Here is a 12,050-nt window from a genome sequence, read left to right as displayed (position 1 = left end):
GTATATTTTGGAATATTTCCTTTGTTTTACTGTTGAAAATTTGATTATCACATTCATTATGAAGGTCTTTTCTGATGATGCCTATTAGGAGTTCTCTGTGTTCTCTGTAGTTTTCTTTATCCACATTAGGGACATTTTTTATTTCACTGCAGAGATCTTCTAGTACAGTGTCTTTGCACATCTCAGCAAATCCCAAGGTATGTATGATTAGTCACTGATTTTTTTTTTTCTGTCACATTGAGATAATTCTAGAGTTTTGTCTTCTCAGGTATTCATTTTGCTCCCCTAAGCATGCTATTGAAACTTACCACTGTATTTTCTAATTGGCACATTTAATTCTTTTAACATTTCTGCTTAATTTTAGAATTTCAATCTCTCTGTGAATCTATCATCCATATCACATATGGATTTTTCTCAATAATTTATGTGTGCTTTTAAGTAATCCTTTGATCATTTTTGCATTTTTGTGCATTTTATCAATTTCTCCCATTAGAACGTGATCATTTTGATACTGAAGAGGAGGTGTATTCCTGATAGGAATACATCATACCGGCCCTGTTTCTTGTATTTCTGTTTACTTCTAGGCATCTGGAAAAACACTTACTGGTTCTCTTTGGTTTTTATGTTTAGATGATGCTTCTGTGTGTTGAAGGATGAGCTACTCCTTCAGGGAAAGTCCAGAGGTATAACCAGGTTGAGGCAGGGGTGCTCTGAGCAGCATTCAGATGCGGGATGAAAGATCCAGAATGCCATCCAAGTTGGCTGTGGGAGATCTCATTGCTTTTCAATAGGAGGGAGTGTGAGTGAGTGATTATGACCACTAGTGTAACATTGCCTCACCTCTTGTCTTTTACAGTGATGAATGGCTACAGTTAGCCTCCTGTACTTACAACACCCACCCATGCTGATGCATGAGTTACACAGAATCTCTGGTGTCAATGTGAACACAATCCTGTTAAAAAAACACCTTGGGTAATCTAGTCTTAGTGTTTAATGTCAGATACCCTGAGTGTCCAGAGACCCATGTACACAGTGAGCCCTACTGTGTACTCCCAGAATCCCCATGGCCACTTTGCTCAGGGTTCCACTGTCACCAGGAATGGAGGATCTGCTGAGCTGTGAGCCTCTGTACCCACAGAGTGCAGTAGTGTTCCCAGTATCAGCTACATGTGCTGCTTTGCCTTGGGAGTTTCCTCCCCTGAGACTGTAGCAGTGTGAGGGTGTATGTGTGCCTGCACCAGAAGCATGTATAGCCCTCTGTGGGGAGCATGATTTGTTCGTCCCTAAAAACTCCCTGGTCATTCCCATGGGCAGATGCTTGTGAGTGCTAAAGATTCCTCTACCTTCACTGACCTTTAGCTGGCCAAATTTTAATGTGGTCTGGTCCTCCCCTGGGATGGAGTGGGCTGTTGTCTCCTGATAATTAGTGGACTCCCTGCTCCTGTCCTGGCTCCAATCTGAGTCCAAAGTCAGTGTGGTCCATACGATTCTGTGTTGGGTATTAATGCCACAGTGCTGGGTTCTGTGATTGGAATGAAAAAAGCCACTGTGCCTTTTCCTGGTATCAAAATGATGCTGACGCCTGTGCATTTTTCAGGTGTTATAACACAGTATTTAAACACATGGAGTAAACTGATCAAAGAGTTGGAGCATTTCCATTTCCTTATCTTTGATTCGTCACCTTAGGAGTTCCTCTCAGTCCTTCATTCAGTACAAACACCATTGGGAACTATCATGGCCTGGGGTAGAGAAACACTGATAAGTTCATAGTGACCTGGCAAAGGTAGATTTGGTTTGATGGTGGGGCAGCAATCAGACAAGAAGACACCTCCACCCATGGGTATCTAAAAGATCCAGGGTGTCATCATCTGCTGTGATGTTTTCTGCTATCACTTTTAGCACCATTACATGGGGTTATCACTTTAAGCACTATTACATGGGATGTTTCAGAAAGTAACACCCTGCTTATTGATGGTCGTTTTTCCCTTTTTTCTTTTTTTTTCAAAGACTTATTTATTTTTATTACAAAATCAGATATACAGAGAGGAGAGACAGAGAGGAAGATCTTCTGTCCAATGCTTCACTCCCCAAGTGAGTGCAACGGCCGGTGCTGCACCGATCTGAAGCCAGGATCCAGGAACTTCCTCCAGGTCTCCCACATTGGTGCAGGGTCCCAAGGATTTGGGCTGTCCTCGACTGCTTTCCCAGGCCACAAGCAGGGAGCTGGATGGGAAGTGGAGCTGCTGCGATTAGAACCGGCGCCCGTATGGGATCCTGGGCACATTCAAGGCAAGGACTTTAGCCACTAGGCCATGCCGCCGGGCCCCAGTGGTGGTTTTTTACCTCCCTTGTCACCTAGGTATCAGCATTACAACAAGCCTTTACACACATAGCTAATGTTACTTTTGAACAACAAACACCACCTCCACTCAGCTGACATCTACAATGCCCTCTTTGCCCAGATAAGATTCCATGTGCCTGCCCCCAGCCTCAACTAGACATACTCTCAGTTCTCTAACCCATGTTACCCTTGGTCATGAATAGTCCCGCTGTTCCCATTTTTTTCACTGGCATGTGTATTTCCTGGGGATGAGGGCTAATGGAGTTGTCCAGCTTCACCTTGACCATCCTTCTCTGCTGTGAGGTCATGGGATGTATGGCCATTGTGCTTTGCTCCTATCTTATTGCTGCAGTGCCAGGTTCCATGTCCTTTGTTGGCCTTGCTGAATTTCAGAGTTCTCCCTTGGGCACTCACCTTGAACTGCAACATTTGGTGCTTTGTTCTTTGTGGAGGAACTGAATGTCATGTGCCTTTGTTTGGTATATTGGGATCTCTTTAGTTTCTGACATTATTGTCATTCATGCTTGAATGACATGTATTTCCTGACTATACGTGGTAGCTACCTAATCAGTATTGAAGCAGTGTTTTGTCACAAATGAAAATCACAAGTAACACAGCCTGGGCCTGGAGTGCTGAATCTTGGCTAATTGTGTGGTCTTAAGTCATGACTCTGCTAAACTTGTTTGTTCATCAGTAAATTCAGGACCTAAGTCTCTGCTACATAAGGTTAGCATAAAAGGTTTGAAAATAGATCTTGTAAGATGGGTCTAGTTTGGCCAGACATCCCCAATCTGCATTTTAGTTTCCAACATATTAATGTAATGTACTTCTAGGCTAACATTTTAACCTTTTTAAAAAGGTTAATTTCTTTCATTTACTTGAAACACACCCACCCCTTCTAGAAATCTTCAACCTGTTGATTTACTTCCCAAATGCCCTCAACAATCTGAGCTGGGCCTGGCTGAAAGCAGAAGCCTGGAACTCAGTTTCAGTATCCCATGAGTGATTTAAGCCATCCTTTGCTGCCTTCCGGGCGGGGGGGGGGGGGATGGGGGTTTGATGGAGGTGGGGTGCACATTAGCAGGAGGTTGAATTGGAAACAAGAGTTGCCAGGAGTTGAACCACCACTGAGCCTCAGAATGTAGGTTTCGCCAAGAGGAGGTTTAAGGTGATATGCCACAGCACTCATGCCTAAGTTTAATTTTGTGACTCAGTTCTATCTTATTCAGTTAAAGTAGGTGCCACTAATAAAGACACAAAGTGGGAGAAAAAACATAGCTAGTGCCTATAAGATGTTGAAAATTACAAGAGGCTTGGCTGAGGTTAAGTCAGTAATCCTTTGATGATGAAACTATGCCTTTCCATGGAATATAAGCACCCAATTCTGGTTTGCATGAAAATTATCAGTTCTTAGACAGCAAAGGAATTCCTATGGTCTAAGTCACATGCAAATCATTTGGGGATCTCTTCAAAATAAAAATCCAGTAGGCTGGTTGTAGGGGCTGGATTTTTGCATTTGTAGAATGTGCTTGTTATATTTGATATTGTCACTCTGAAGACCAATGTTGATGGGAAATGTTAAAAATTTAGTGTATATAGAAAACAGGCATGTTCATAAAGTTTATTTACATTTTAAAGTCACATTAAAATCTTGGAGGCTGAAATGGCCAAGATGAAATATACAAAGTCAATATAAAACACATTTACATGAATTTTGATTTGAACAGAATTTGAGATAGAGAAGGAATAACCTCAATTCATGTAAATCTAAAAACAAAACAGAAAAAGTGTTCCCTTAAAACAGTGTGCTGTTATCTCTGCCCAAACAGAATCAACTTTCCTTGCATTATTTAAAAAAAAAAAGCTGGGAAGCAAATAGCTGACTTCTTTATTCAACAGCTACTCATATACTCTAAAGCCAAAATGATTTCACAGTGTTGAGATGCTAGGATAGGTTGTAAGGTGATATAACGAATGTTATAAATCTGAGTGCTTTGGTTTAGGCTTTGATTTGTTTGGCAATGCTTCTGTAATTATCATTGGAGTGAGGCATTCATTATTGGTTAATCCATTCACAATTGGACTGGATTAACAATCATGCAAACATTTAGCTTTGCTTTGATGGGGAATAGCAACATTGCTTTGATGGGAGGCTCACAACATCAAAAATATTTCTCTTTGCCTTTACTCAGGAAAAAATTCATTGCCAAAAATCTTTAAGTCTGCCATAAGTCATCTTCATTTTTCTATAAATGTTCCTCATAATAACTGCCCTGGAGACTTGTAAATTAATGGAACAATATACCTGTGTGGTGTCTTTCTGAACCCTGTTAACCTAGGAGTGTGTGATCTTCTTAAATCTGCAGGGTGTTACAACTGTAAGGACTAGAGGCTTCTGGGAAGGGTGCCATTTCAAAATACTTGTGAAAATCTAGATTGAGTGGGAGTTTTAGAAAAACAAGTTATACAAAATACTAGGATCACTTCTACCTCTCTCCTCTACTTTTCTTCCTTTAAAAATATGAACCTGAGGTTTCTACAGAGCGAGAACAAAGCCAACTAGGATCCATGTAGGCCCTGCTGCTGTTCTCCTTTCCCTAGTGTGATGTGCCATGATTGCAAAGACAAACTAGATTCCTCTTCCTTGAACTGAAGGCTCTGTCTTCAAAGACTATTTTAAATCACTGTTCTTAAGTAAAAGCTGGAAGACCAGCGCTGTGAAACCGCTCAGTGCTTACAAAATACAATTCGGATAAGTGCTAAAGTCTGAAAGCAAAACTAAGACATAATTGACATCTTACATTTCATTCCTTTAAAAGCAATAAGATCATAAAATTGATAAATGCTCACTGGAGCATTTGTCAAAATAAACTATACAAATGTGTCAATCTGAGGCTTCTATGCATTGCTCACAATCTATTTTCCAATCTTTGAAGTGCGGTAAAACAATACATCTGTGAAAGCTAGTTTACTATTGCAGCAGTGTCTTGACTATGGATTAATTAGATTAATATAGTATAACTTTTCCCAGAAAGTTATATATACACTTATTATACATTATTTTATATACATATAAATAGATACATAGGAAATTCAAAAATCAATCTATGCTTTTCATGATTTAAAAAAAAAATGAACAAATTTGATCACATGTTAAGCTAGCTACTAAAGAAATGTTTGGTGTTCATTTGGCAATAACCTTGGTAACTTCAACTGTATCTCATGTATACCATAAATGGTTAATTTCTGACCTTAGTCTAACCCAATGCCCAATTTTAACTGAAACTTTTTGTCACAGCTAATACAATGCAAGTACTTGAGTCCACTAGAAACATTTGCATGAGAAGTCACAGCTACTGTGAAATACTTTAAAATATTATTACATTAAAAGATTAACATTTTTTCCCCAGAGGTAGATAAGGACACTCTGGTAAAGGCCATGCAAGAATTTAAAAATCTGCTTCTTTGAGTATAAACTCCCATTCCCACAAACATATTTCAAGAGCTTTGTCAAGATGCGTGAAATAAGGATTCCTGGGTTGGCAGACTTGACAATTAGAAGATGGTGCACTTTTTGGAAATCACTTTGTGGAAATTAGTTTTTGATATTAGATGAATTAAGCAGTTTGCTTTACCTGCACATATGGCAGTGTGGGGTTTTGCTTTATTTCCTATAACTAGGGGTGTGGTCCTCCTCAAATACATCAACATGAATTTTTCTGTTCTAATTCTACAAAAATAAGGAGGCAACTGTGAACTTTGGTAGCATTCAGCACCTGGTAGGTCCTTCAACTACAGGTAGAAGTAGACTATGAGCAGATTCTAGTTAAAGGATAAAAATGTACAATGTTGTCTGTTACATAAATTTCTGAACTTGAAGATGAATAGGCAGTCCTGTTTAGCACTCCATCTCAGATGGCATGCCAGTGTGTATGACAGTAAGAAATCCTTGTACTTGATTTGAGGTACGAGAATAGAAGGCAATGATCTACATTAAGCATTTCAAATTCTCAGAGGCCCTACAGTAGTTCAGGAAGACAGTTTAGATGGTTCTTCCCTGAGTTCTTGAGGCAACCCCAAGGGTAAGTTCATGAATTCCAAGAAAATATCTTGCTTATCTATAGTCCAAGAGTAGCTGTTTACTTCCAAGTGGTTTGTTCGGTGTTTTCTTCATAGTACAAATGCTTTAAGATGTTGGCTTTATTGAATTTCTTAGACAAGTTCCTAAGTGAAACTTCTAAAGAGGTGGGCGGGGGGAAGGTCACTGATAAAAAGTAAAGCTTTAATATAAGAGTATGGTTGAATAAATCAGATGTCAGTCTGCAGTACATTAACAGTGATAATACTGTCATAGGCATTAGTTAGTAAAAAGTAAAGTTCTCTGAACTTGGGTTTTTGTGACCACAGGGTTGCAGAGCCCAGTCTTTTTATCAGTTACATTCCACCAGTAATCCAGAGAATCAACTATCAAAAATAGAATGACACTATAGTATTCACCTGTGTAGGATCCCTAAATGTGGTTTTAAAATAAATCTCATAACCACCATAATTGGAACTCAAAATAGTTGAACCCTACACAAATTTATACATAATCAGTTTTTTAACAGTCACAAAACTTGGTTTTTGAAAATTGTTTCCATAGATACACTTTCATAGTGGCTACTAATATACATAGATACATACACTTCAGAATAACTTAAACAAATATGAATATTTGTGTGAAACTCCCATAATGGTCTATTTGGAAAAGTAATTACAATGACTGTGGAGACTCCAAATCTGTTGGTTGCAGATTTAAGGCTTAACTTGTCCTTTAAGCCATTCAAGATTAAGGAAAACATGAGGCTGAATAGAATCTACTGAAATGTTCTACGTATTTCAGTTAAGTGCACAGATCCACATGTATCCTTTGGTTTGGCTAAGATCTCAGAGGTGGGGTAGAAATCAGTGGCGCTGGTGTCAAATTCCTGACGATGTTATTGAGGCTGGCAATCTTCTCTTCTAGTAGGTAATTTTTCTTTTCTGCTGTTTTCTGTCGCTGTTCAGTCATTTCCAGAGCTTTCAACAATTGGGCATTTTCAACATATAAATCCTTCACCATTGCATCTGCTTTGGTGTTCTTGCAGAGCTATAAAAACAACCAGAATCATGTTAACTTCATTTCTGTAATGCTACTTTTAAGATTAGACAGGAGGACAACTGTTAAAGGCACAATGCCCTACCAGTTCCAACCTCTGCTTTTTTACAATATAGTTTTGCCATCCACCTTGACATCAGACATAGTGGAGCAAATCTACCTCTACAGCTGTCTCTCTGGACAACAAGTGTGTAGCTGGTAGGAAGGAAAAGGATGGCTCTTAATGAGCTCTAAAGTGAAAGCCGCTCTCCATCTCAGTTTTTATTTTGTGAACATATGAAAATCTATAGCATTCTACTACAAAGGTCTAATACTATAAGGGTCTGTGAAAATAACCAACTGAGGCATAATCAACTCATAAGCATTTCAATGGGTAATCACGAGGAAAGCAATGCTCTAACGCCCAGACTGAACATGACTTGCAACATTTCATAACCTCTTCTTGAGTCTCAGCTATTGGGTACAACATTGGCTCCCTTCCCCGCTTCTTAATGAAAAACACTTCCAGGACTCTTCATCGCCTCACAGCTGGGAGCTGGAGCCAAGCACTTGGGTACAGGATAAGGGCATGTTAGAGGTTTTAATTCTAAAATCAAAGTACTTTTTATTTCAGTTTTAGATGGACTAAAAATATACAAATAAAAATTCTATGATTGTAACTCGAAGACCCACAAATAAGGTCACATGATGTGCACATTCCAGGTTCTGAGAGGGGCCCTAGAGTTCAGGAAGACAGCGTGTTGTTCCCTGAGTTCTTGATACAGTCCCAAGGACAAGGTCATGAACTTAAAGTTCTTGTGTATATTTGCATTGGGATCTGTGCTGGGGCTTATTACTGAGGTTTTATGTACCTAGAAAAATCAGGTTAGGTGACTTCCACACCAGGCTCCACCAGTTTATCTTAGTGTGTTTTCAGAGAAGTTGTAATGCTTTCCTGGAAGGAAGTCCCTTGCATGGTGCTTTGTGAATGCTCAACTAATCTCTTAACCCTCAAACCACATGTGCTGCCAGCATGTAAGAGGTGCCAGGCTATGTGGTGGTCCTGGAATTCAGAGTGTAGAACATCCTTTAAGGCTCCTGAGGTAGTAAAAAGGTACTCTTGTGAGGTTATCACAGGATATTAACATAGGGAAGCTAAACTTCTACTTATTGCTTCCTATTATTCACCAAAAATCATTTTTACTAAATAACATTTCCTGTGCTAGAAAGAAACAGACAAAATCCCCCCAAATCTCACCAGAAATGCCACAGGGCCAGGTGAGGCACCGGTGGCAAATGTACAAGTGTAGCTTGTGGACACACCTACAGCTGCACAGAGCTTTGGGAAACTGAGGGTACATACAGGGTTCGTATTTTGGCATGGTGTGAAGGAGAGGAAATCCTAACTTTTGGACACAGAGTTGGCCTGTATTAGGGAAGAGCAATAGACAAGTGAAAGCAATGGAGTGAGACGGAAACTTGAGGTAGAGTGGACAGAGCTGACCAGAGGTACTTACTTGTTCTTTGAGCTGATTCACTTTCTCCTGAAGAAGCCTCTTCACCAGCTTCAGTTTCTGCTCAACTTCTAGCATTCGTTCCTCCATGACTGTTACCAGTTGCTCCTGGTTTCCCTGAAGGAAAGAAAACAAGGTCTATTACCATTTGAAAAGCCATTTCACAGATTTTTCTCTTTGCCCCCCCCCACAAGATGCCTAGAGAAAGGACAGCCAATGTTTGTCTTGGTAACAGAGGATGGATTTTTGATGAGCGCTCTGAGCATTGCATGGATTGTTACAAAAATAGCCCTATCAGAAAAATAGTCATGATAAAAATATAAAAATCTTACCTGTGTAATTCATCTCCTGATAGCAAAATTCTTAAAAACTCATACTTTAATGCCTTTATGTACCCATTCTAGTAACAATGGGTATCCACAGTCAAAAGATAGAGTAATGCTGAGACTCAAAAGAGGGTGAAAACTAACAAACCAAACACTGAACTGATTCACGGTCACCTAATGTTGGCAGTTAACTTGCAACACGCATTTCTCTTATTCCTTTGAAATGACTGGTTGGTTGCTCTGAAGGTGCTAGTGTGTATTTCTCATAATTGGCCTCTACTGGCTACTTAATCTAGTCATCTGTTCCCACACTGGACTTCTCAGTGTGAAGAAAACACCATTTCAGAGGTTGGCTTTCTCAACAGAACAGACTGAAAACTAAGACTCTTCTCAGATCACTCCCAGATAAAACAGCATGACAAGATCTGTGGCCTTGACACATCTTCTCACTCAGTAGGGAAGGATTAAGGAGTACTTGGCCATGGGCGTGAAAAACAGAGATCTAGAGAGAAACTGCAGTGCAACTAATTGTGTCCCCCATCTACCGCCCATAGCCCAGAGTATCACACATAAGGAATCCAGACATGGAAAGGTGCTTCAGATACGTAAGAAAAGTTCTGGTATTTAATGATTGTTGGCACTTAAATATTCTTAAACAGGTATACTCTATGACCAAATGAGTCTATAGCCAACATTTTTGGATATAACATTTTACTTTTTATGATTAGTGAAGAAAAATGATCAAAGCCTCATGTATGAAGTAACTTTCAGTAAATGGAGTCTGGGACAACCCAGCTTTTTTGGGGCCTTTAAAAAGATAAAATAGCTTTTTGATGTTGAAACACAACTGAGGTGTGACTTCCATTTGCCTAGAAAACGTAAAGCCAAAACAAAAACAAGAATGGATCATTTAAATAACACTGAATATGGCAAAACAGAAAAAACCAGAGGCAGTCATATTTAAAATTGATTTTATTATTTCATCAAAATCTTCCTTTTTCCTGTCAAGTACTACATATTGTATACAAAACAGTATAAATAATCCCAATTTTCTTAATTCCATATATAAAAGTAGTACCTTCTGGTAAAAAGTTAAAACATATGGAATGAGAAAATAAATACATCCTTTGAAGAATCTTAAATTGACATTCTTTAAGCGGTATAAATTGTAACAAGTTGGAGTTGGTAAATTGGTTCTCAAAACCAGTCATTTCTACATAAATAAGCGACATAATACTGTAAAGGCTTCATAGTACAAGGAGTAAAGTGATTGGGAAGAGCACTTAACTCCAACATTTCTTAGGTTATGTCTCTGTTGGGGTGCAGGGTGTGTGTGTGTGCATGTGTGCATGTGTGCAAGCAGTGTCTGCCAGGGCAAGAAATATCGTCAAGAGCGGCCCAGTTTTCACAGGTGCCCAATCCTTCTGTAGGAATCTGCATGCACTGCGCGCTGCTCCGGTAGCAAGGCCTAGAGAAAGAAGGCAAGTGGTATACTTCACCCTGAGGTCATGATTGGGACCACTATGTACACACATTTATAGTGCAAACAAGGGTTAAAGGTGCAAACACACAACTCAGATGCAAGCAAAACAATGCAAAAGCAGAGGAAACTCACATCACTGCACACACAGACAACGTGCAGCATCTAAGAATGTTCCGTATTTCTAAAATGGACAGCAGCTCAAATAGGTGAGCCTGCAGTGGCATACCGGAGGGGTGGGGACAATGACCAACAAGCCCTGACACCTGAATGGAGCACTTGGTGTAAAATAAATCTGTTCATTTAGTCCTGAAATCATTGGAGTTAAGAACATCTGTAAACATCAGTGAGTGGGGTGGCAAGAGCATGCTTTGAAAATGACATATATAGGAAGGTAACAGGTAGCATCTGAGCCCAGTTGTCTGGTTGGAAAGGTACATTACAGTCAGATGTCACCTCCTCCTAATAGTCCACTACCCTTACATTTTCCAATCAGAACTTTTAAGTTAGTAGTGGGTAGTGAGTTAAAGCAATATATATAAAGCTTCAGAAAACATGGACTTGAACAAAGATTTTAAGACTAGGTGACAGAAGTCCAGGACATCATAGCAAAGCAGATATTCCACAAGGCGAAGAAAACTGTGTTCCAATGCATGAGGCCAATGCTAATGAGACTGTGCAGAGATGTGGGGAAGCGATCAGGAGATCTGGGAAATTCCATCATGGGAAAGATCCATCATGAACAGGGGCAAGAGAATAGAAAACAAGTGTATCCCAACCAGACAGGTAATGTTGAATTGTACCAAGAAATACTTTTCTTTCTTCATTCCTAATTCTGAATGAGTTAAATGTGTGAAAGGACAATTAGGAATAAAGTAATGACAAGAAATACCAGCTATAGTTCAAGGTTTTCAAATTGTTATCTGATAGTAATGCTAATTGGAACAGAACAGGAAGAAGATTGTCAGTTTTTCAAACTAGGTCATTTAAAGAAATTAACTGACATGAAGTATGCCACAACTACAATACTAATTTCAGTCGTGACTACACTTCTGCCATTAGCTACAAAGCACATGGAGCTTGGCAGGCCGCTCCCTGGAGCTAGGGCGCACTTGGGCTGCTTTGTGAGTGTTGCATAACCTAAAATTACACCAGAATTGTGGAACATTTTTGGCTGTAGATAAGAGTGAGGTCAATTATGCCATATTCTCCAGTGATCTGGTATTTTGTCATCTATTATAGATGTGCAGAGGATGTCTCTGAGCCCATTGTC

At 39.5% G+C, this 12,050-nt stretch overlaps 1 protein-coding gene across 1 annotated transcript in view; it reads right to left on the bottom strand.

The window, feature by feature from the left end:
• Positions 1–3,948: 3,948 nt before the first annotated feature.
• Positions 3,949–12,050, bottom strand: part of NIN (ninein) — a 96,200-nt gene continuing 88,098 nt past the window's right edge. The window contains exons 29-30 of the mRNA XM_040969517.1: positions 8,975–9,088; positions 3,949–7,469 (exon numbers count right to left, since the gene is read on the bottom strand). Of these exons, the coding sequence (XP_040825451.1) occupies positions 7,260–7,469; positions 8,975–9,088 (324 nt within the window). The 3' untranslated portion in view covers positions 3,949–7,259. The remainder of the gene's footprint in view (positions 7,470–8,974; positions 9,089–12,050) is intronic.

This window comes from Ochotona curzoniae, unplaced genomic scaffold, assembly GCF_017591425.1.
Source record: "Ochotona curzoniae isolate NIBS_2020 unplaced genomic scaffold, NIBS_Ocur_1.0 scaffold_4701, whole genome shotgun sequence".
Lineage (NCBI taxonomy): Eukaryota > Metazoa > Chordata > Mammalia > Lagomorpha > Ochotonidae > Ochotona > Ochotona curzoniae.
The sequence above is the reverse complement of the archived record's forward strand: the minus strand, read 5'-3'. Positions and strand labels throughout refer to the sequence as shown.